This window comes from Entelurus aequoreus, linkage group LG15, assembly GCF_033978785.1.
Source record: "Entelurus aequoreus isolate RoL-2023_Sb linkage group LG15, RoL_Eaeq_v1.1, whole genome shotgun sequence".
NCBI classification, from domain to species: Eukaryota; Metazoa; Chordata; class Actinopteri; order Syngnathiformes; family Syngnathidae; genus Entelurus; species Entelurus aequoreus.
The window spans coordinates 19,993,016-20,018,768 of record NC_084745.1 but is presented as its reverse complement, the minus strand read 5'-3'; the positions used below and the strand labels follow the sequence as shown (position 1 = coordinate 20,018,768).

The 25,753-nt window shown below is 38.8% G+C and overlaps 1 protein-coding gene across 1 annotated transcript in view; it reads right to left on the bottom strand.

Annotated features, from left to right (window-relative positions):
* Positions 1–25,753, bottom strand: part of si:dkey-192l18.9 (F-box/LRR-repeat protein 7) — a 58,165-nt gene that overhangs the window by 1,735 nt on the left and 30,677 nt on the right. Inside the window, exon 3 of the mRNA XM_062021039.1 lies at positions 326–925. Within this exon, the coding sequence (XP_061877023.1) occupies positions 326–925 (600 nt within the window). The remainder of the gene's footprint in view (positions 1–325; positions 926–25,753) is intronic.

Below are 25,753 nucleotides of genomic sequence, written 5' to 3'. Positions count from 1 at the left end.
AATGCAAGTCATACTTGATCAACAGCCATACAGGTCACTCTGAGGGTGGTCGTATAAACAACTATAACACTGTTACAAATATGCACCACACTGTGAACCCACACCAAACAAGAATGACAAACACATTTCGGGAGAACATCCGCACCGTAACACAACATAAACACAACAGAACAAATACCCACAACCCCTTGCAGCACTAACTCTTCCGGGACGCTACAATATACACCCCCGCTACCACCAAACCCCCGCACCCCCCAACCCAGCCTACCTCAACCCCCCCATCTCCCGAATTCGGAGGTCTCAAGGTTGGCAAGTATGGACGTACCTGAGAGGTTGAGGTGCTCCAGGTTGGGGCAGCGCGACACCACCTCGAACACGGCCTCGTTGGAGATGTTGTAGCAGCCGGCCACCTCCAGGCGGCGCAGCTCGGGGCAGCACTGCGCCAACACGTGCAGCCCGCGGTCGGTGAACCTCTTGCACCCGCTGACGATCACCGTCTCCAAGGTGAGGCACACGTTGGGCGTGTCCTGGCACAGGCGGTGGGTGAGAATCCGGACGGCGCGGTCGGCGTGCAGCAGTTCCCCCGTCAGACGCACGGCGCCCCACAGCCGCGGGTCCCACGCCAGGTTGTACCAGCGGCGGCACACGCGGGCGCAGCGGCATAGCTGGTTGGTGGCCAGGTGGGAGAAGATCTGCAGGAGGGCGTGGTCGGGGAGGAGGTCCACCGCGGCGTGGCTTTTGGAGGGGCGGGAACGGGTGTGGCCGCCGGGCTGGGGGTGGACCACGGCGACGGTCTCGGCGGCGCCGGAGGAGGACGACGTGGAGTTGGTGTCATGGCCGTTGCTGGAGAGGGCAGGCGAGGAGAGCGAGGAGGACTTGAGACCTGGACTGGGGGTGCTCAGCGTCCTGGTGCTGGAGTCCAAACCTGAACAAAGAGAACCAAGACAACTTTAGTCATTTCAATTCATGGACAAATCAGTGATATCATTTACATCGACATCTGAATCGCACTTCCAGGCCGTCCGTCAGCCGGTTGTACGCCGCGTGTCAGCGTCCGCCTGACTAATGGACGCCATGCTGTCGCTAATGTGGATTTGTGAGGAGGGAGTGTCAGCGGGACAGCGACATGGTCTCCAGATGTGGATTCCAGACTTCAGCCTTCCAGACTTTGTGATGACATTCGCAGACTCGTGCTCTCGCAGGAACCGAGTGGCTCCTTTTACTGTAAAAGCCTTAAAAGTTGCGTCCAAAATCAGCATTCGATGGCATGTCGAGCATCTTTTCGATTCATTTTGCATTTCCTGTCGGCCGACTCTGATGCCTTTACGATATTTCTTGGCCATCCACAAGGTTTTTCTCAGAGCGTTTCATGAATGAACCAAACCTTCGGCTAAAGAAGTACTTGCACGCCGCTCTCTAAATGATGACAAGGGTGTCCAAGGTGCGGCACGGCTGCCATTTGCATCATTTCACTGTGACAAAGGGGACATTTACGTTTATTAAAAATTGCAAAAAAAATAATAAATAACATTAAAATTAGCCGTAAAAATTTTTTTTTTATCAAGCAAAGTGTCCTGCACCTTAATTTAATTTGCAAAATTAGTCAATATAGCTTAAACTCTGCATTAGTTTCTCAAATTTGACTTTATCGTGAAATATTCAGATTTATTATATTATTTATTCATGTGTTTTATTTTATTAAAAAAATGTTGTTAAACCTGTGTTTCTTTTACTAAAGTAGTAATGTCACTGATAAACGTCTGTATATTGTTAGTGATATTCTTGTGTTTTAATATATTTAATATTCATATCCAAAAATACAAAAAAGCTTTGCTAATGTGCTTGTGTGTTTTGACTACGATTATAATAAATATTTCATGCATGCAAATCTTTCTATAAGTCAGAAACAAGGACATTTCGGCCATGCTTTTAATTTGAAGCTTACTTTCCGCTGAACAGGAAGTCAGTGTGTGCATGTTTCAATGTTGTGTGACCTAGTGGTTAGAGTGTCCGCCCTGAGATCGGTAGGTTGGAGTTCAAATCCCAGCCGAGTCATACCAAAGACTATAAAAATGGGACCCATAACCTCCCTGCTTGGCACTCAGCAACAAAGGGTTGGAGTTGGGGGTTAAATCACCAAAATGATTCCTGGGCGCGGCGCCGCTGCTGCCCACTGCTCCCCAAGGGGATGGGACAAATGCAGAGGACAAATTTCACCACATCTAGTGTGTGTGTGACAATCATTGGTACTTTAATCTTAATCTTAATAACGACGAATTTACAAGCATCCGAAACGATACCGATATTGGAGCCTTGAGTATTAGCCGATATTGATTTTGATCCGATATCAACCTGAATTATTAATACTGTAAAATCTAGACTTTAAGCCGCTATGTTTTTTCTACAGTTAGAACCTAGTGGCTTATAAAGCGGCGTGGCTAAATTATGGATTTGTTGCCGCTGACGGCCATAAAGCAAATAGTTTTCATTAAACACATGCAAATACACTTAAATGGTGTGCTTTTGTTTGTGCTATGGCTTTGAACCAGAATTAGAAGTGATTTTCCGTCTTCTAATCGTCCATAGCGTTTCTACTAGTATAGATTCTTCATTCATCACTTCAAGTTTTACAATATAACTAAAATTATTCTTACCTACTAAATTGTCTTGTATGTGATGTCTGTATGTTAATATACATATTTTTAAATGCTATCGTAATGTAATCAAGCTAGCGTGGTTAGCGTTTAAATCAAATTAAAATTTGTTTATATAGCACTTTTCATACACAAGCAAGTGGCAAAAACAAAGTGCTGTACAAAAAAAGCAGATAGTAGAAAACATGCATGCACTATTGACAAAAACAAAAGAAAAGCAAAAACAAAACATGGCATGGCACTGAGAATTTGAGGAAAAACGCCACCTTTGAGGCATCCACACTGGAGAATAACTGAAATTAACGGCATCTAAAAATAATATAAAACATACCATGAAAATATAAAAAATAGAATACATTAATAAGTTAATAAAAACCTAACATTGAGAGAATAATAGTAGTAATATTAATAATTAAAATAGAAAACAACACAATAAAATAAAATAAAATATATAAGTTACCTTTAGCTAATATGCTAACACATTTGTCTATGTTAGTATTATTAACTTAAAATGGCATTCTTTTTGTATTGTTTCGTAAACTCACCAAAACGTCACCGTGGAGTGAGTGAGTCGTTTAGCCGATTAGACAGCTAGCTTTGGCAGCTAGTGGGTCCATGATGATGACTTCTGTTTTGTTTGATCCGCCGTTTTACTGCCTTTTACAGACACCGTTTGGAAACAATTAAGGTAAATAAACATTTACAAAATATTTCCGTGTAAATAACTCATTTCACAACGTATATATCTGCGGCTTATAGTCAGATGCGGCTAATATAAAGAAACATATTTTCTTCTAAGATTTAGTGGGTGCATTTTATATTCCGGTGCGCTCTGGAAAATACGGTACTTTTTCTATTTTGTGTTGTGGAATGTTACAAAAGGTTTGTTTGAGTAAAATTAGTCGAACAGAGAACAATAGGTGTGAAAAATACTAACCTGATTATTATTAATTTATTTCTGTATTAATTTTTAAATATATCATGCATTATTATCTGGAATGGACGTATGCTGTCTTTAAGTTGAAGTGGAGCGGTAATAGTTTTTTAAATAATGCATTAAGTTAGGCTAGTGTCGCAGTAAGTTGAATGATGCGGACACGTTTGTTACTGGAAACTTTCTATTATGCATCTGCCTTGAAGGCTTTGTATGTGTAAGTAATATGTAACTACAATTATCTGTTACCTGTTTATATTGACAAATGACGGGTTTTAGACCATAACAGTAATTATCCAACTGTGGTAGGTAGGCTCCATCTAGTGGTACACAAAGGAAGTCTGAAAATATGTATAGTATATAGAGTATCATTGATGATGTTTGTGCATTTTATGTAAAATTACAGTGGCCACAAATATTAAATATACTTGTTGATTTTAATGAATACTTGGGCCTACGACGCTACTCGGAAAGCCAAGTGTTTTCTGAGGTGGTACGTTTGGAAACCACTGGACAATAATATTGTTTAATTAAGCAGACTAATTATGTACTGTATGTCTAGCTTGTGTGCTATTGTGCGCTTAGCTGTCGTGTAACTGCTAGCTGCTAGTAGCCTACAGCCTACCATGTCTACCTTTTGTAAATGTGCTAAGTGTCAACTTGCTATTAGCATTAATGCCATGTGGCTATTTTTTATGTATCTATTCATTCTATGCTAAAGAAAAACTATTTAGTCGGCCCAAAAAAAACCTAAAGTGAATCAAGTTGTCTAAGACAGTGGTTCTCAACCTTTTTTCAGTGATGTACCCCCTGTGAACATTTTTTTTAATTCAAGTACCCCTTAATCCAGGGGTGGGCAATTAATTTTTACCGGGGCCCGCATGAGCAACCCGAGCACTGCTGGAGGGCCACACCGACAATATTTCAATTAAATTTTGCTCAAATTATTTTTGATATACCGTAAGATAGATAATAATTATATTTTCATTTAACCTAACTTATCTTTATACAAAAGCAGATGGCTTTTGATGGTTTTATTTTTAACACTTTCTTACACAACACTTCCTGATGTATATTACAATACAAACATTTCAATTTCTGTTATTACAATACAAACATTTCAATTTCTGTCACTTCATCCTGCATCCTCTTTGTTGTGAACGTAGCACGCCTGTAAGGTGATTGGCGAAGAAGGAAGAAGCGTTGCTGTTGCGGAAATGAGGAGTGAGGATTGGTTTTCCTTTTGGAAAGAACGAGATAAGTTGAGCTGTGTTAGTATAGGTTACTCAATAAAAGTTTAAAAAGAGCGTCAGACTTGGTGTGCACTTCTTCTGGACACTACAATTGATGTCACAAGTGGGATGAAATGCCTCCCAGTTCGCCTTGCCATCAAACCTGGGAGTCTTCATTGAGGGCGGAATTCCCCCCCGTGGCAAGCAGCGTGGCTGCACCTGTAAACCTCTCTCTCTCTCTCTCTCTCTCTCTCTCTCTCTCTCTCTCTCTCTCTCTCTCTCTCTCTCTCTCTCTCTCTCTCTCTCTCTCTCTCTCTCTGTCTCTCTCTCTCTTTGCGGCGAGCTCCTCACGTGGCACGTACCTCCCGATGACGTAGCACACAAACAGTGCAGTATGCGCAAAGTTTTAGTTCTGACACCAATTGTAGCGTCCAGAAGAAGTGCACACGAAGTCTGACGCTCTTTTTAAACTTTTATTGAGCAAGCTATACTAACACAGCTCAACATATCTCGTTCCTTCCACACGCACGTCTCCTCACTTCTCATTTACGCAACTCAAGAAGACATCTACTTCAGCAGGTCGTTACACTATATTCTTTAAAGACAGCAACGTGTGTACCACAAATAAGCACACGGCTTTACCTTTACTTGGCAGTCCATGTCTTTTTTAAAACACGCCATTCGTCATCAACTTTTCTCTTTTTAGCGTCTCGGGGATAACCGGGCATCACTTGTCGCTGTGTGCCTTCCCTCACAGGACATACGCACATATAACACTTTTCAAAATAAAAGCCGCACAGTTGTATTGCACGCACGACAAAGATGTTTTTTTTAAATGTATTTTGTATTTGTGATTGCCGCTGCGCGGCACGAGCATACGTCCGCACGGAAGTAATACAAATAACGCTTTTCAAAACAAAAGCAGCACCGTTGTATTGCACACTCGAAATAGATACTTTTTTAAATTTATTTTGTAATTTATAATTGGCTTCACGCGGGCTGGACAGGGACGTACAAAGGGCCGGATGCGGCCCGCGGGCCGCAGAATGCCCAGGTCTGCCTTAATCAGAGCAAAGCATTTTTGGTTGGAAAAAAAGAGATAAAGAAGTAAAATACAACACTATGTCATCAGTTTCTGATTTATTAAATTGTATAACAGTGCAAAATATTGCTCATTTGTAGTGGTCTTTCTTGAACTATTTGGAAAAAAAAGATATACAAATAACTAAAAACTTGTTGAAAAATAAACAAGTGATTCAATTATAAATAAAGATTTCTACACAACTTAAAGTGCCCTCTTTGGGGATTGTAATAGAGATCCATCTGGATTCATGAACTTAATTCAAAAAATTTCTTCACAAAAAAAGAAATCTTTAACATCAATATTTATGGAACATGTCCACAAAAAATCTAGCTGTCAACAGTGAATATTGCATTGTTGCATTTCTTTTTACAGTTCTTTTTGACGGACATTTTAGTGAGGGTCAAACCATCATGGCATGGGGGAAACTCTGGGTTTATGGTAATGAATGGAATAGCCTACTTGATTTGATGTTCAGTTTATGAACTTACATTCATATTTTGTTGAAGTATTATTCAATAAATATATTTATAAAGGATTTTTGAATCTTTGCTATTTTTAGAATATTTAAAAAAATCTCATGTACCCCTTGGCATACCTTCAAGTACCCCCAGGGGTACGCGTACCCCCATATGAGAACCACTGGTCTAAGATGTTTCCTTTATTGTAGTTGAATATGTGAATGACCAGATTTAGAGTTAAACGGATTGGGTGGAATATGTCGTTTTCATTTGAAATGCAGACCCGATCGAACGCCAAATAAGGGATGAAACACTAAGCTCTGCGTCGAGAGTTTGCATGACAACACTTAGCGTCTCCATGACAACGGCGGCCACTGATGAAGACCATGTGACGCGGCGAGAGAGAACGTTCTCCACGAGGAATCTGAGCCCAGCTGTCACTGAGGAGCAAACGGCATGTTTACTTTGTGGCGCGCACAGATGCTGGAAGACTCAATGTGCTGCAGGAAATCGGAGGGAAACATCTGGTCTTTACCTTGGACTGAATGGAAGGGCGACTCATGCGCCGTGAATGCAGCCACGCCGCGGTATGCTCGGCTGCAACCATTCGCCGCTAATACCCCGAAAATCTGATCCGGGGCAGCAGGATCTAATTAGCATCAACTCTTTGATAGCCTTTTCAAGATGGCTGCTGATGAAGAAGAAGTGCAGCTGCAACTTTAGACTGATGTCTTTTTAAGTGCCAGGGATGAAAACAATATAAAAAAAAAGTACTGCATTTGATGGGATTGTTTGTGGTTTTTCTTGTGAGGAAGGCACAGAAGGGGGAAAGGAAGGAGGGAAGATAAATTGGCAAGGGGGCTTGCAGACTTTAGCAGAGATGGAGACAAGTGCACATGTGGACTTGAAACCGCAGGGACTCTTTTTTTTTTTTTTAAGGCTGCAGAGGTTTATTACCGCCACCAGGTGCGACACGCAAGGTGGGAGGTTACGTTTGTTGGCCTAAGACGAAGAGTGCAGTTTTGATCCGAGTATAAGACAACCCTGAATAGGACAACACCTGGAAGACCCTTCCGAGAACCAAGGTCGCTACTTGCATGTGCTAAGAAATATCTGGTTCTGATCTTAACTGGTTCAAGTCCTATCTGGATCACAGGGTGTACTTTGTTGAAAATGGGTAACCGTGTCTCAGATCGAATGGGGTTCCTCAGGCGTCAATTCTGGGACACACTATTGTTCAACTTGTCCGTGTTGCCATTTGGCCAGCGAATACGCTCAAAAACAAAGGTACCAGAGGGTACCTAAAAGGGTACAAAGCTTGTCGTTGGAGTCGTACCTTTTTAGAGCAGGGGTTCTTAACCTTTTTGACCTCAAAGCCCAACTTTTCCACTACAGATGGGTCCGGGGACCACTCAAATATTAACACTGAATTAGTAATCTCTTGATTTTAATCATATTTAATAATTATATCTACCCTACTTACAGTTTAGAACAGGGGTGCCAAACTCATTTTAGATCGGGGGTCACATGGAGAAAAATGTACTCCTAAGTGGGACGGACTGGTAAAATCACAGCATGATAACTGAAAAATAAAGACAACTTCAGATTGTTTTCTTTGTTTAAAAATATAACAGGCACATTCTGAAATTGTACAAATGATAATGTTGTTGTTTTTTTAATAGTAAATATACTTTATTTGTCATTATTTATATTTTCTGACTAAATTATGTGATAATGTTCATTAATCAACTCATTGGTGTTCATTTTCAGTCTATCAAGATAAAAAAATTATATCAAAATCAAATTACAGGATGTTATTTATGTAGTTTGATCATTTTCCTCGACTGATGTACTAACATCATGTGGTTTATTTTGTACATATGTAGCATCATCTACAAAGATACAAAGAATTGCTATTGCGACATCCAGTGGACACATTTAGAACAGCTATTTTTTTCATTCAAAAATTTCAGGTTACTTTTTATACTTAGCAAACTCATCCCCCGGGCCGGATAAAACCTGTTCGCGGGGCTGATCCGACCCTCGGGCCGTACGTTTGACACACCTGGTTTAGAACCTTGTCCAATGATATGAAAGCATGTGTTAATTGCAAAGATTATTATCAAGGCTTTATTTACAAAAATAAATACGAGTTAAAAATACTGCAAAAGAAGTGACTCATTAAAACTGATGAAAAATAAATGTACATACAATTACGCAGTTCTAAAATAAATAAATTATCCGGCGAGCCCCTCAGAAAATGGTTGGAAGGAGAACTGATCACTGTACTTTCCGGACTATAAGCCACTCCTTTTATTATTCGCTTTGAATCCTGTAGCTTATAAAACAGTGCGGCTCTTTTATGGATTTTTCTTCGCTAACGGCCATAACGTTTTGTATTCAACAAATAGTTTTCATAGAACACAGACACTGACAAGGTGTGGTATTGTTTGGGCTATGGCGTCATCTTTTGGACGAGTTTGCTCACTGCAGGTGCTGCAGGTTGAAAATGTACTTCGTTTCGCGCCTTGAACTGGAAGTATAACTGTCCATAGCGTTTCTGCTTGAAAGGATTCTTCATTCATCACTCCAAGCAACGTTTGTAAGTTGTACAATATAACTAAAACAATTTATACTTACTAAACCGTCCCATGTGTGATGTCCGCGGGAGTGTTGTCAAGCATCTTTGTGCTTGCTATCACAATGTAAAAAAGCAGTAGCTAGTATGCTAACACGTTTACAAGCGCCTGCGTTAGTATTATTAACTTACAATGGCATTCTTTTTGTATTGTTTCAGTTTTGTAAATCGACCAAAACGTCACCGTAGAGTTACTAAGTCTGTTTAGCTGATTGCAGAGCCATCTCTAGTGTGTCCCTGACGATGAGTTCTGTTTTGTTTGATGAGCTGTTTTACTGCTGTGTTACAGGCTCCGTATAGAAACAATTAAGGTATGTAAATAAACATTTACAAAATATTTCATACTGGTATATATTTGTGGCTTATAGTCCGGTGCAGCTAATATATGTAAACCTTTCTATTTCTCCCAAAATTCAGTAGTTGCGGCTTAAATACCGATGTGCTCTATACTTAGGAAAATATGGTAGTAATAAATAATAATGATACATAATATACCTTTCTTAAATAAACTGTCAATAAAATGTAAGTGCAAATTGAAATACAGTTTCACAACATTATTCATAATTTTTGCGCCTAAGAAACTTCTAAATGACTTTACTGCAGCTGCAAATTTCTTCTGTTGGTTCGAGGTTGTCTTTACTGCCACAAGTGGTGGAAAAGTGTATTACAACTGAGTACCGCTGGGGCCCATACGGACCACAGCTAAAAAACAGTTATTTTTAGGCGGCCCCCCTGGTTTAGAGAGACATTTCAGTACCCTTCTGTCCAGGTCTATTTGTGTATCTTACCAATTTTAACCAGTTAAAGGATCCTGAAATTATTTTTTTTTATTTAAACGGGGATAGCAGATCCATTCTATGTGTCATACTTGATCATTTCGCGATATTGCCATATTTTTGCTGAAAGGATTTAGTAGAGAACAACGACGATAAAGGTCGCAACTTTTGGTCGCTAATAAAAAAAAGCCTTGCCTATACCGGAAGTAGCATGACGTCACAGGTTGAAAGGCTCCTCACATTTCCCCATTGTTTACACCAGCAGTGAGAGAGATTCAGACCGAGAAAGCGACGATTACCCCATTAATTTGAGCGAGGATGAAAGATTTGTGGATGAGGAATGTGAGAGTGAAGGACTACAGTACGGTGAAGGACGTATCTGTTTTCGCTCTGACCGTAACTTAGGTACAAAGGTTCATTGGATTCCACACTTTCTCCTTTTTTTATTGTGGATCACGGATTTGTATTTTAAACCACCTCGGATACTATATCCTCTTGAAAATGAGAGTCGAGAACGCGAAATGGACATTCACAGTGACTTTTATCTCCACGACAATACATCGGCGAAGCTCTTTAGCTACTGAGCTAACGTGATAGCATTTGAAGCCATTGAAGCTAACTTAGCTACGGGACGGCAGCGGCGGGCGTTGTAGCTTTCGACGACACCCCGGCCGCCATCAGCGTCGGCAAGAAACATATATTTCCCCAAAGTTACGTACGTGACATGCACATAGCGACACGCACGTACGGGCAAGCAATCAAATGTTTGGAAGCCAAAGCTGTACTCACCGTAGCGCGCCTGCTATCCACCTCAAAGTCCTCCTGGTTGTGTTGCTGTAGTCCGCCACTAATACACCGATCGCACCTACAGCTTTCTTCTTTGCAGTCTCCATTGTTTATTAAACAAATTGCAAAAGATTCACCAACACAGATGTCCAGAATACTGTGGAATTTTGGGATGAAAACAGAGCGTTTTGTATTGGATTCAATGGGTCCGAATACTTCCGTGTCAACCATTGACGTCACGCGCATACGTCATCATACATAGACGTTTTCAAACGGAAGTGTGGCGGGAAATTTAAAATTGCACTTTATAAGTTAACCCGGCCGTATTGGCATGTGTTGCAATGTTAAGATTTCATCATTGATAAATAAACTATCAGACTGCGTGGTCGGTAGTAGTGGGTTTCAGTAGGCCTTTAAGGCACCATTGTTATAACCCCTTAACCCCATACAGCCCAAAGTGCTTCACATAGCAGGAACTTCTTCAATACCTGACAGTGCACGGGTGATGTATGCATGTGCTAGAAGCAATAATCAAAGAGAATAAAAGCTCAATACACAAAGTCAAATCCTGAAGCATAAAATTGACATCAAAACAAGATCATGTTAAAACTACGAATAAAAGACATGATGGTAATATTCAAAGTTGCTAAAAAGCTACTACCATTATTATTAAAGGGTGTAAATGCCTTGATTATAATTATACTACTAGGTCCTATTTAAACATAAAAAAATAATAGGTATTGTCTATGAGCTAAACACATTTTTAATGCAGCAGGTATCCTGAAGGTTGAAATAGGACAAATGTGTACTTTATATCACCTTGTACTCCTTTTGGTAGGTATACTTCAGGCCTACCAAAAGATCAATAATGTACTTCTGAGAAAACAATGTCCCTGTCTTGTATCTCTTTTTTGAGATTATACCACAACTATGCAGCTGACAGTCAGATCCGCGTGTCGCTGACGGCCGGTGAACATCGGCCTGCTGAGTCACTTTGTCACTGCAATGATACAGTTCAGAAAATAGATTTTTTTCTGCTAAACTCAGACCAAACTGAAATCTCTTGTCAGTGGCCCACAGAAGCAAAGAGAAACCCTCTCCCTGGAACCTATTATTCAGGTGAGAAATCTATGGGTAATAATGGACCCAGACTTTAACTTTAACAACTAAATTAAGTCAGCAGTGATTAACCACCTAAAAACATGGTCAAAATCAAAAGAAGGGTGTATAAATCAGAATTAGAAAGACTAATCCATGGCTTTGTCTCCAGCACGTCAGACTACTGTGAGGGCCTTCTCTCTAAATGAGCTGTAAAGCAACTGCAGTACATCCAGAATGCTGCTGCTTGAGTCCTGACTAGAATCAGGAAATACGGCCATATTTGTCCAGTGCTTCCTGTCACTCCTGTGCAAGTCGTTTCATGGTCTAGTGCCAAAGTACATCTCTGACATGTTGGAACCATATGAACCATCTCGGGCTCGGAGAACCTCAGGAAGTGGTCTCCTGCTGGACCAAACATGGTGAAACTGCATTTCAGTTTAACATGATTTTATCCGTCTTTTTGGAATTGTATGCATAATTATGTAAAGCTTTTTGAATTGCCTTGCGTACGAATTGTGCTCTATAATATACATCCCAAATATAAGATAAGCGACAATCTTTTTCAGAATATTGTCTATGGAAATATAACATCTTATTATATACTGTATATATGTAACAATATGAACATTTCATATCGCAGTTATTGTGAGCAAAATTACCACAGATAATCATTATTATCACTGTATTGTTGAATGTGCTCAAAAAGTACTTATAAACACACTGAAATCTTTTAACCAAGTTGAATCTTTTCAAAACAATAAATAAATCGACACACAATATACTTTCTTGGCATAAGAAACATTTGCTATTGTTCTGGCTTTTTAAGAGCCATATTGTTTGAATATGTTTATCTTCCATTTTAATTTGTAGGAGTTTTACAATTTTGTATTGATAAAAAATGATAACATAAATTGAGTGTTCACTTGGCTTCACTGACATCAAGCAAGTTCGGTTCCTATTGTAGACACCTCCGTCTGTATTTCTTTGAAGTACAGATCGATCACTCTGTTCTGAGTGAGCACAGTTTGTAGGTTCAATGTACACAAAAGGCTATCTTAGATACTCAGACAAGTTTATACTGCTCTCTATCGTTTCTTAAAGGCCTACTGAAACCCACTACTACCGACCACGCAGTCTGATAGTTTATATATCAATGATGAAATCTTAACATTGCAACACATGCCAATACGGCCGGGTTAACTTATAAAGTGCAATTTTAAATTTCCCGTGAAACTTCCGGTTGAAAACGTCTCGGTATGATGACGTTTGCGCGTGACGTCACGGAGTGAACGGAAGTATTCGGACTCCATTGGATCCAATACAAAAAGCTCTGTTTTCACCACATAATTCCACAGTATTCTGGACATCTGTGTTGGTGAATCTTTTGCAATTTGTAAAAAGCTGTAGGTGGGATCGGTGTATTAGCGGAGGACTACAGCAACACAACCAGGAGGACTTTGAGATGGATAGCAGACGCGCTAGCCGGCGACCTCACCTTGACTTCCTCCGTCTCCAGGCCGCCGACCGCATCTATGATCGGGTGAAGTCCTTCGTCGCTCCGTCGATCGCTGGAACGCAGGTGAGCACGGGTGTTGATGAGCAGATGAGGGCTGGCTGGTGTAGGTGGATAGCTAATGTTTTTAGCATAGCTCTGTCAAGGTCCTGTAGCTAAATTAGCTTCAATGGCGTTGTTAGCAACAGCATTGTTAAGCTTCGACAGGCTGGAAAGCATTAACCGTGTAGTTACATGTCCATGGTTTAATAGTATTGTTGATTTTCTGTCTATCCTTCCAGTCAGGGGTTTATTTATTTTGTTTCTGTCTGCATTTAAGCACGATGCTATCACGTTAGCTCCGTAGCTAAAGAGCTTCGCTGATGTATTGTCGTGGAGATAAAAGTCACTGTGAATGTCCATTTCGTGTTCTCGACTCTCATTTTCAAGAGGATATAGTATCCGAGGTGGTTTAAAAAATCCGTGATCCACAATAGAAAAAGGTGAAAGTGTGGAATCCAATGAACCCTTGTACCTAAGTTACGGTCAGAGCGAAAAAAGATAAGTCCTGCACTGCACTCTAGTCCTTCACTCTCACGTTCCTCATCCACGAATCTTTCATCCTCGCTCATATTAATGGGGTAATCGTCGCTTTCTCGGTCCGAATCGCTCTCGCTGCATTGTAAACAATGGGGAAATGTGAGGAGCCCTTCAGCCTGTGACGTCACCATACTTCCGGTACAGGCACGGCTTTTTTTAACAGCGATCAAAAGTTGCGAACTTTATCGTTGATGTTCTCTACTAAATCCTATTAGCAAAAATATGGCAATATCGCGAAATGATCAAGTATGACACATAGAATGGATCTGCTATCCCCGTTTAAATAAAAAAAAATTCATTTCAGTAGGCCTTTAATGAGGAAAGACGTTTATGTCACTTGTTTTCATGTTAGCATTTAGGCTAACTAACCAGCCAGTACATGAGTTGATAAAAGTGCTGTTATTAATCATGTTTTTTCGATCATTTTAATTTAGAACGGTAATACTAACCGGGGGGAGTTTTACTGTGGTTATTATAATTAGCATTTATTATTACATGCTTAATTCTGGTCAATATGGCAATCAACTAAATGGAGAAGTGAGACATGGATAAAAGAAGAAACTATTCTGGTTTTTGGTGAAGCTCTAGATTTGCGGGTATTAACCGATTTACTAGCAAGTTTTTGAAGCGTCGTCTCAAACCAACTCACTTCCTTGACACCATCCTCTGCAGTCTTGACAGGAAACAAGGCAGCGTTTATTCCAGTCTTTAGGATCACACACCACTTGCTGGTCTTGGTATAAAACTGAGGTCTCGGGTTATACACCGAAACACAGAGTTTCTCATTGCTTTTGATATTAAAATTCAAAAAACAACAAGAAAGCAGCAGCAAACGTGTGGACTGGCCTTCGGTTTCATTGAATACGTGGAAGTTGATGTTAGCGTCCAGTTCAAGCTATCAGCAAAAGCCTTCACTACAGGAAGCGCTGACGTCACGGCACACAAGCCGTAGGACAATAGGGCGCTGCTGGGGCCAGGAAGCCGCGACCGCTCGGCTACACACAACTCCCACAAGTGACCTTCATGCAAGACTACAGACCTTTCTCACACTGGGAAGATTAGGCCTGAGAACATACTGTACCTGTACCTTAGCCTTGGTTCTAATCAGTAGCTCTGATCAGATGAAACATGTAGTGACTAAAACCAGACACCAGGTGCCTCACCTATATAGGTTTCTGCGCACAAAAAAGTTGTGTCAGCAGGGGTGAAATGTGCAGAAGTAACTTTAACCCAAAATGTTGGTGGAAAAAACATTTAGAATTTCTACGCACTGTCTCATGCAAAGTTTTTCAGACACAGGAATCAGCGACACCCATTGGTGTCATCACAAAATAAAGCTCACCCTCACAGGAAAAACACAAATGCATTGTGAATTACATATTCCAAAATGTATAAGCATTCCTCTAATTCTGGATGTGTTGTATATTTATTTGTCAGTGCCGATAAATACGAAAATATTAGGGGTGGGAATCTTTGGGAACCGAACGATTCAATCCATTTTCGATTCCTTGGGTGACGATTTGATTCAGAATATATATATATATATATATATATATATATATATATATATATATATATATATATATATATATATATATATATACAATTTTCTTGTCTTTTTTTTTCCGTAAATTGATTTTCGAAATTTAGGCATCGCGACGATTTCATTCTTAATATATACATTTATTTATATTATGTGTACTCTTTTACTATGAAGCCACGCTGTTGTAACACGTGGCTTGGCATTGTCTTGCTGAAATAAGCAGGGGCGTCCACGATAACGTTGCTTGGATGGCAACATATGTTGTTCCAAAACCTGTATGTGTACCTTTCAGTATTAATGGTGCCTTCACAGATGTGTAACTTACCCATGCCTTGGGCACTAATACACGCCCATACCATCACAGATGCTGGCTTTTGAACTTTGTGCCTATAACAGTCCGGATGGTTCTTTTCCACAATTTGAAATGTGGACACGTCAGACTGCAGAACACTTTTCCACTTTGCATCACTCCATCTTGGATGAGCTTGGGCCCAGCGAAGCCGGCAGCGTTTCTGGGTTTTGTTGATAAATGGCTTTTGCTTTGCATAGGAGAGTTTTAACTTGCATTTACAGATGTAGCGACCAACTGTAGTTACTGACAGTGGTTTTCTGAAGTGTTCCTGAGCCCACGTGGTGATATCCTTTACACACTGATGTCGCTTTTTGATGCAGTACCGCCTGAGGGATAGAAGGTCCGTAATATCATCGCTTACGTGCAGTGATTTCTCCAGATTCTCTGAACCTTTTGATGATATTACGGACCGTAGATGGTGAAATCCCTAAATTCCTTGCAATAGCTCGTTGAGAAATGTTGTTCTTAAACTGTTTGACAATTTGCTCACGCATTTGTTCACAAAGTGGTGACCCTCGCCCCATCATTGTTTGTGAATGACTGAGCATTTCATGGACGCTGCTTTTATACCTAATCATGGCACCCACCTGTCCCTAATTAGCCTGTTCACCTGTGGGATGTTCCAAATAAGGGTTTGATGAGCATTCCTCAACTTTCTCAGTCTTTTTTGCCACTTGTGCCAGCTACTTTGAAACATGTTGCAGGCGTCAAATTCCAAATTAGCTAATATTTGCAAAGAACTTTTCCAGTTCGAACGTCAAGTATCTTGTCTTTGCGGCCTATTCAATTGAATATAGGTTGAAAAGGATTTGCAAATCATTGTATTCTGTTTTTATTTACGATTTACACAACGTGCATACTTCACTGGTTTGGGGTTTTGTAATAAGCAACAATCTGGGGGGCCAGATTTGGCCCGTTGAGTCGTTTGTTTGGCCCTCCATAGCGTCACTTCCCAAATACAATACATATTTATATAGACCTCTTTCAAGCTCACTAGAGGTGTCCCGATTCGATATTAATATCAGATATATGTCTGATATCGGCTTCCATGTAAACTCAGATACAAGCAATCCTACTTGTGCAAAGCTTGACTGGTAGTTAACATCTAAATGTTATCTAATCTACCTAAATAAGCACACAAGGTTGTGTTTTACTTTGATATTTTGAAATAAACAGTACAGTGTTTTTCATACCTATTGTTTTCAAACTAATTTCATTTGATCCACAAAATAATACAAATTTGTACAATTCCTGCTGATATGGTATCGGATAATATCGGCATCGCCCAAGGCTCCAACGACATAATTACATCTGGACACCCCTGAATCTCACTTCAATCATTGATTGCATTGTTATTTTCACTGATTAAAGGAAGTAAATTATTTAGGCTATATGTGTTTAACACTTATAATCACTGTTTGGCCTGCTTTAGATCATCACCATATTCATGAGCTAATTAGCATGACCATGTATGGATGATAGTGGGAGGATACTGGAGAGGAACTTTACTTTGGAATCCACCAGTGACGTGCGGTGAGGTTCATGGCTGGTGAGGCACTGACTTCACCACAGTCAGATTTACAAACATATGAACCCTAAAGAGTATCTTATTCACCATTTGATTGGCAGCAGTTAACGGGTTATGTTTAAAAGCTCATACCAGCATTCTTCCCTGCTTGGCACTCAGCATCAAGGGTTGGAATTGGGGGTTAAATCACCAAAAATGATTCCCGGGCGCGGCGCCGCTGCTGCCCACTGCTCCCCTCACCTCCCAGGGGGTGATCAAGGGGATGGGTCAAATGCAGAGGACAAATTTCACCACACCTAGTGTGTGTGACAATCATTGGTACTTTAACTTAACTTTAACTTTACACATACAAACTGTAGCACAAAAAAAAGCACATTTAATAAAAAAAAACATTATGGTCTTACCTTTACTTATAAATGAAGTCCATGCGCTGCTCCTTTTGAACAAAAGCATCGATAACTTGTTTATAGAAGTCTTCCTTATTTTTCTTCAGTTTTAAAAGTCTCTCTGTCTCGATGGAGATCTTCTTTTAATTATTACCTCCTGCTTTGATTGAAAGTCCAGTTTAGAAAACTGTTTTATTTTAGATATGTAATCCTCCATGTTAAAAGTTCAGGCGAGAGGAAAAAATAAACGATCGCTGCTAACTGTTGCTGCTTGTTGTCACTTCTTCTGCAGCCGACTAGTCGCAAAAATGATATCTGGGATCACTACCGCCCTCTACCACCAGGAGGCGGGATTACTGCGAGGCTCACCCAGTGCGTCTTCGCAGCCGTTTTATGATTGCTCAGCACAAGAAATATGTTACACACATACAGTTGTTGACAAAATACACTGTACATTAAATACCTCAGCTAACTAAACTATGGAAATTTATAATATAATTCATATAGCAATACGGTCTCACTGCACAGCAGGCCAGCAGTTAGCCCAGTCATTGCGCAATACATGGCGAGGCTCAACTGGCTGGTGACTCACCGCAAGTCTCTTCTCAGTATTTGAACGGCAAATGTGAAAATTCAGCGATTTTGAATAAAAATAATCTAAAACTGGTGAAGTTAAATGGAAAATAACTTTATAGTATAATCACTGGATACACATAACAATTTAATTAATTTTATTTCTTTTTACATTTTTTTTCTTTCCATGATGGCACGTGAGGCCCTGCCTCACCTGCCTCCCGTGACTGCACGTCACTGGAATCCACACACACTTTTATTACTGAGGCCGCTGGACACAAGACAAGTCGCTGATCAGGCTATTCCCAAGAAGTATTTCAGTGTTTGTGACGTTGTCTCCTCTGTAGCAGAAAATAAAGCAAGCTTCTTTGCATCGCTTCCGCAACAACAACAGACGGACGGCACCGAAAAACACAACCTCCTCGGTGGAGGTAATGACATGCTAGCACTCACTCTGCATAATTACAGCCCGGCGGCGGTTCTGCTGAGGCCGTAAAAAGATTGGATATGTATTCGACTCGTAAACATTTTGGATGCCTGTTCGGAGGGAGAGGGTGTACAGCTAATTACAACATGTAGCTGCCGTCAAGCAAACCAGAGGTGTCAATCAATCATGATAAGAGACCGCAGTTTTGACAGCAGGGACAAATGTCTGCATGTTCCCTTGTATGGTGACACATGTATGGTAACCCTAACCCACTGTGTACTACTGCTACCAATACTACAACTCCTACTAGAGCAGGGGTATCCAAAGTCCTTTTTTTTACAGCCTGTGGCACATTCTAAAAGTACCATTACAAAAAAAATCTATAAAAATGTGGAATAAAAAATCAAAGTAGTGAAATGTAACAAAAAAGTTGCAAAGCATGCTGTTTTGTTTTTTTTAATTGTCACTGCTCAATAAATAATAATGAATCAAAATACATATTGAACTATTCAAGGTTCCAATTACTTCACATCAAATATTCCACTTTAAATACGTTTTGGGGTGAAATATTGCATATTTTGAGTGTTTGCCATAACAAAAAAGTTTTTCTTTTGACAAAAAGAACATAAAACAAGCAGGAAAAAAAACATACCAAAATAACAATAACTAAAACTTATAATCGACAAATAGAACTGAAGTTCATCTAGAGATTTAAGCGTTAAAAGTAAAAAATAATAATAATAATGTGTGACTTACTTTTAAGACTTTTATGAGTGGGGCTCTTTTAAAGACCTGAGAATTTTAGTGGGTTATATTTTTTTAAACTGTCATTGCTCAAAAAATAATAATAAATTAAATTGCAATAAATTTAATTAAATTATATTGTTATGAATTATGGACCTATTCAAGGCTCCAATTACTTGTTACTTCACATCAAACATTCCACTTAAAATATTTTTTGGGGGAAATATTGCATTTTTTTTTTTTTTAAATTGACAAAAAGAACATAAAACAAGCTGAAAAAAAAAACATACCAAAATAACAATAACTAAAACTTATAATCGACAGATAGAGCTGAAGTTCATCTGGAGATGTAAGCGTTAAAAGTAAAAAATAATAATAATAATAATAATGTGTGACTTACTTTTAACACTTTTATGAGTGGGGCCCTTTTAAATCCCTGAGAATTTTAGTGGGATGTATTTTTTTAAACTATCATTGCTCAAAAATTAATAACAAATTAAAATAAAAAAAGTGTATGGATTATTGACCTATTCAATGCTCCAATTACTTCACATCAAACATTCCACTTAAAACATTTTTTGGGAGAAATATTGCATATTTTGAGTGATTGCCATGACAAAAAAGTTGCTGTTGTTGTTTTTTTGACAAAAAGGACATAAAACAAGCAGAAAAAAAACATACAAAAAAATAATAAAAACTTATAATCGACAGATAGAGCTGAAGTTCATCTCAGATTTTAGCATTGAAAATAAAAAATAAATTGTAATGTGTGACTTATTTTTAACACTTTTACCTATTGAAGGTTCCAATTACTTCACATCAAATATTCCACTTTAAATATTTTTTTAGGGAGAACTATTGCATATTTTGAGTGTTTGCATAACAGAAAAAAGGGTAGGTTTTTTTGACGAAAAGAACATAAAACGAGCAGAAAAAAACACATACCAAAATAATTCTAACTTATAATCGACAGATAGAGCTGAAGTTCATCTAGAGATTTAAGCCTTAAAACTAAAAAAAAAAAAAAGAATGTGTGACTTACTTTTAACACTTTTATGACTGGGGCCCTTTTAAAACTGTCATTGCTAAAAAAAATTATTATTAATCAATGTTGTTACAATTATTGACCTATTTGAGGCCCCAAATACTTCACATCAGATATTCCACTTGAATGTTTTTTTGGGGGGGAAACATTGCATATTGTGTATGTTTGCCATAAAAAACAGGGTTTTCTTTAACAAAAAGGTCATAAAATCAAATAATACAAATAAAATAAATTATATTGAACAGATCTAAAGTTGATCTGAGGATTTAAGCATTGAAAATGAAAAAATATATGACTTATTTTGAACATTTATAGGACTGAGACCCTTACAGGTCCCCGGGAATCAATATATTCTATTGGGTTTGAAAATGAAACATATCCAAGTTCCAAGTTTATTATTCTTCGGTCAATCGTCAACAAAATAAACAAACAGTTGTACATTCATAAATTGAAAATGTTGCAGACCGAAAGGGTTTAGGCTGAAGTTGAACACTTATTGCGCCTAACCCTATAAACAATGTCAATTACAAAATAAACTTCCGAAAATTATTGAATGTCCATTGTACAACATATTATAAATACACATTATACATAACATAAACAAAGTTCAATTATATACACAGTAAAGGCATGTGAAATATCCTTGTAGACATGTTAAACCTTTGTACCAATTTATATACTATATACAAACAATTGTACTTCCATTATTATTTATAACCCACATTTAGTATTTGAATTAACATTGATCATAGTATTAACTACTGTGTTGATTCAAGAGTGATATATTTTTTCAAGACATTGGTCTTAAAGTGTTTTTTAAATGTGTGAATAGAACTGGAACATTTTAAGGAATAATCCAAGCTGTTCCACAGTTGAACCCCCCTGACAGAAACACATCTACTTTTTAAGCTTGTTCTTATCTTTGCTTTCTGGAAGACAGCTGAACCTCTGAGGTCATAGGGATTCTCTCTGGGTTTAAACCTCTCCTGTAGACACCCAGGCAGCATGTGGTTATGAGCTTTGTACGTCACAATAGCAGTGTTGAGGTCAACAAGATCGTGCAGTTTTAATGTTTTTAATTTAATAAACAGAGCATTGGTATGGTCATGATAATCTACATAATTTACAATTCTAATCGCTTTCTTTTGAAGTAAGAATATAGATTTAATGTTTGTTTTGTAATTGTTACCCCAGATTTCGACACAATAATTAAGATAAGGGAGTACAAAATAATTATATAACATGATAAGAGCCTTTTGATTTACGGAGTTTTTGATTTGATGTAACATAGCAATATTTTTTGCCATCTTTGTCTTAAGTATATTTATGTGCAGTTTCCAATTTAATTTATCATCTATATGGATTCCCAAAAATGTTGTTGAATACACCCTTTCTATCTCCATATCATCAATTCTTATATGACACTGTTTGTTATTTTTCCTATTTCCAAAAATTATATATTTTGTTTTATTTAGGTTGATTGATAGTTTATTGGCATCAAACCATTGCTTTAATATGTGGAGTTCACTCTCTACAGTCCCTAAGAGATGGCCAATGTCTTGCCCAGAACAGTACAGACTTGTATCATCAGCAAAGAGAATACATTTGAGTTTTTTAAAGATTTTACAGATATCATAAATGTACAATAAAAACAATTTTGGTCCCAATAAAGAACCTTGGGGTACTCCATGTGTTATAATCTTTTTATCTGAATCTACATTATTCATATGCACGTACTGTTCTCTGCCACCAAGATAACTTTTCAACCAATCATGAGCAAGACCTCTAAAACCATACCTATGCATTTTGTTTAAAAGCAATGTATGATCGATGGTGTCAAAGGCCTTGCTCAGGTCAATAAAAACGCCAACAACAAACTCCCTCTTATCAATTGCAGTGGTTACCTCCTCAACTAGTTCCATCACTGCCATGGAAGAGGACCTGTTTGGTCGAAAACCGTATTGGTGTTCACTTAGCAAGTGATGCTTGTCAATAAAACTGTCTAATCTTGACACAAATAATTTTTCAAGGATTTTTGAAAATTGTGAGAGTATAGAAATAGGCCTATAGTTGGTGAACTGATACTTATCTCCACTTTTGAAGATGGGAATAACTTTTGCCGTTTTCATTTTCTTTGGGAAAACACCTTTTATAAAAGAAATATTACATACATAAGTGAAGGGAACAGCTATAAAATCAACAATTTCCCTGATCAGAGAAAAGTCCAAGTCACAGCAGTCTGTTGACTTCTTGTTTTCTTGAGAATGTACAATTTCTGTGATTTCACTTTCATGAACGGGGGAAATAAAAAACGATTCTAAGTTGCTTTGAATGGTATGTTCATTAAATTTGACACTGTTTTCGGGTTTTACAATTTCATTTGCTAAATTAGGTCCAACATTCACAAAGAAGGTGTTAAAAGCATCCGTTATTTCCTTAGAGTCATTTATAGTTTGATTATTTTCTATGAAGTAGCTTGGATGTTCCTTATTTGTCATGTTTTTTTTAATGATACCATTCAAAACTTTCCACGTACCCTGGATGCTATTTTTATGTTGTTCTAATAGGTTACAGTAATATGTTCTTTTACTGTGCTTTATTATTTGTGTTAACTTATTTTTATACGTTTTATATTTGTGTTCAGTTTCTTTGGTTCTGTGCTTTAAATGTCTTCTGTTAAGATAATTTTTCTTTTTGCAGGACTTCAATAGTCCCTTAGTGATCCATGGTTTGTCCTTAACAGTGCTGTCCTTAAAGTAATGTTTTTTCATTGGGCAGTGCTTATCATACAATGTTATGAAAATGTTGAGAAAATGTTCGTATGCCTCATCTGAGTCTGTGGAGGTGTAAACCTCCCCCCAGTCTTGAGCACATAACTCAGACTTGAATGCTGCCATAGTTTCTGGCGTTTGATGTCTAACAAATCTATATTGAACTGCTTTTTTGGTCCCTCTCTGATCAAAGAAATTGTGGAAAATACTGAATACAGGTAGATGATCACTTATGTCATTGAGTAGTAGTCCTGCTGTTATTTGATTCTCAGGTTGATTGGTGAAAATGTTATCTATCAGTGTGGCAAAGTCTACTGTTATTCTGGTAGGTTTTATGATAAGGGGAAAAAAATTATTACTATACAATCCTGTTATAAAATCGGTGGTTTTGTACTGTCCGTGGGATTCAGAAGATTAATATTAAAATCACCGCACACAATATGGAGCTTGTTTGACTTATTAAACAAATAGTCCAATTTTTGATTAAATGTGTCTAGACATGATCCAGGTGTTCTATAAACACAACTAACATTTATTTTTTTTGATTTTTCTACTTCAATTTCTACAGTAATACAGTCAAAAATTCCAGTTATAGCAGTTGATTTGCTGTCAATTTTCCAACATTTTAAATCTTGATTTACAAAAAGTGCTACTCCTCCTCCCCTTTTTCCAACTCTGTTTGTGGTGAATAATTCATAACCATCCAATCTCATATCACAACACTTGTTCTCATCGAGCCAAGTCTCTGAGACTGCAACAATACTAAATTTTTTGAACTGGCTCAGATATTCACTAATATTGTCAACATTTTTATACAAGCTTCGGCTATTAAAATGTATTACAGTAAAAGATTTGTCCATATTCACACATTTAAATTGTTCGTCTGTGTAGTACTCACAGTTTCTGGTAATGTTATTGTAAAGATTACAGTCTGCATCTATATCACTGCCAAACTCATTTGAATTACAGTTATAATTGATGTTGTCATAAAAATTTAGTTGAATATGATTATAATTATTATACAGTTCTCTACTATGAATATTATCAGTACTTCTACATTCAGATTCCTTATTACCAATATTAGTAAAGATATTTTTTAATTCACTTTCCATTACATTTTAATTTATTTTTCTTTGTACAAATGACACATTTGTATCCACCTCCAGTGAAACATTTACACTAAACACACACACACAAACACTTAATATAATTATATAGTTCAGGTCTTAAACTCACTGTGACTCATAAACACACTTTGTTGATGAGACCGTTATGGAGAGTCTTTATACGCCTTGATGTAGCTGTCTGCCTCGGCTACTGATCCGAGCCAAACGCGGATGCCGTCCGTCTGTGTGATGCGGAGCTTGGCCGGGTAAAGTAGCGAGGGTTTGAGTCCCATCTTGTACAATGACGCCATCACAGTCCGGGAAGCCCTCCGCTGATTCACTACCTCTGGAGAGTAGTCCTCATACACTCTGAACACGTGCCCGTGATATTGTAGCGTACCTCTCTTCCTTGCCTCCCGAATCAGCAGGTCTTTGCTCTGGAAGCGATGAAAAGAAAGCAGGATAGGTCGGGGCTTGTCCCCGTGTCTCGGCTTGGGAGCCAGGCTGCGATGAGCGCGGTCCAGCTCAGGTGGAGAGGCGAATACTTCCTCACCAAGTACTTCTTTCAGCAACATGGAGAAAAACTTGGTAGGTTGCGGGCCTTCTATCCCTTCAGGTAAGCCAACTAGCCGGGCATTACTCCGCCTGTTCCTTCCCTCCAGGTCGGTGAGCTTAGCCTTTAGCTTCTGGTTGTCGGTCTGTAGCATGTCACAAACAGCCTCCACCTGCTCCAATCGCTGATGTATCGATTCGGCATTTTCTTCCAGAGAGGTCAGTCTGTGGTTATGACTGTTGACTGTGTTTTGAAGTCCGTCCAGCTTCTCGTTCACCTCGTCAAAGGATGTTTTAAGCTCTGTTAGCAAGGTTGATCTGTGGTCCGACAGTATGGCTATCAGCTCAGCCTTGCTAACGGCTGCAGCATCGACCTCTGCCTTCTCTTGTGGTTTTGCAGATTTGGGAGGCATTATCGTGGTGAAGCGAGTTTTTTATGAGTCGTAGTTGTAAAAAATAAATTTACCAGCGGTTAGATGCTCGTAAAATACAGGTCGGGTGCATGTCAAAAAGGTAGAGTTAAGCAGGAGCTGGAGGCTAACACGTCTTCACGCCATGCATCCTCAACCGGAAGTGATATATCAAAGTGATTTATATCAAAATGGCCTCTGCATGCTTTGAAAAAGTGGAAAAAGTTTGGACACCCCTGCACTGGAGCCAAGCTTGCAGCTCTCGTGGTCACGTCCTGAGACTCCGCCAGGAACGGAAGTCAAAATGTGCGAACTTACATCACGGGCTTTCATTTCCTCTCAGGATTCTCTCCACACAAACTTTCCAGAGAACTTCAGGAGCTAATCCTTTGGTATGAGGGGCAATATTATGGCTGCTTTTGCAAGCTGAAACCGAGAGCTCCCTCTAATCCGTCATCGGCGGGATCGTAGTAACTCTACAACCGACAGGACCACTGCCAATACTGCGAAAAAAGTCTCCAGTAACCAGAAACCCCTTTTTGCCGAATCACCTGGCAAGCC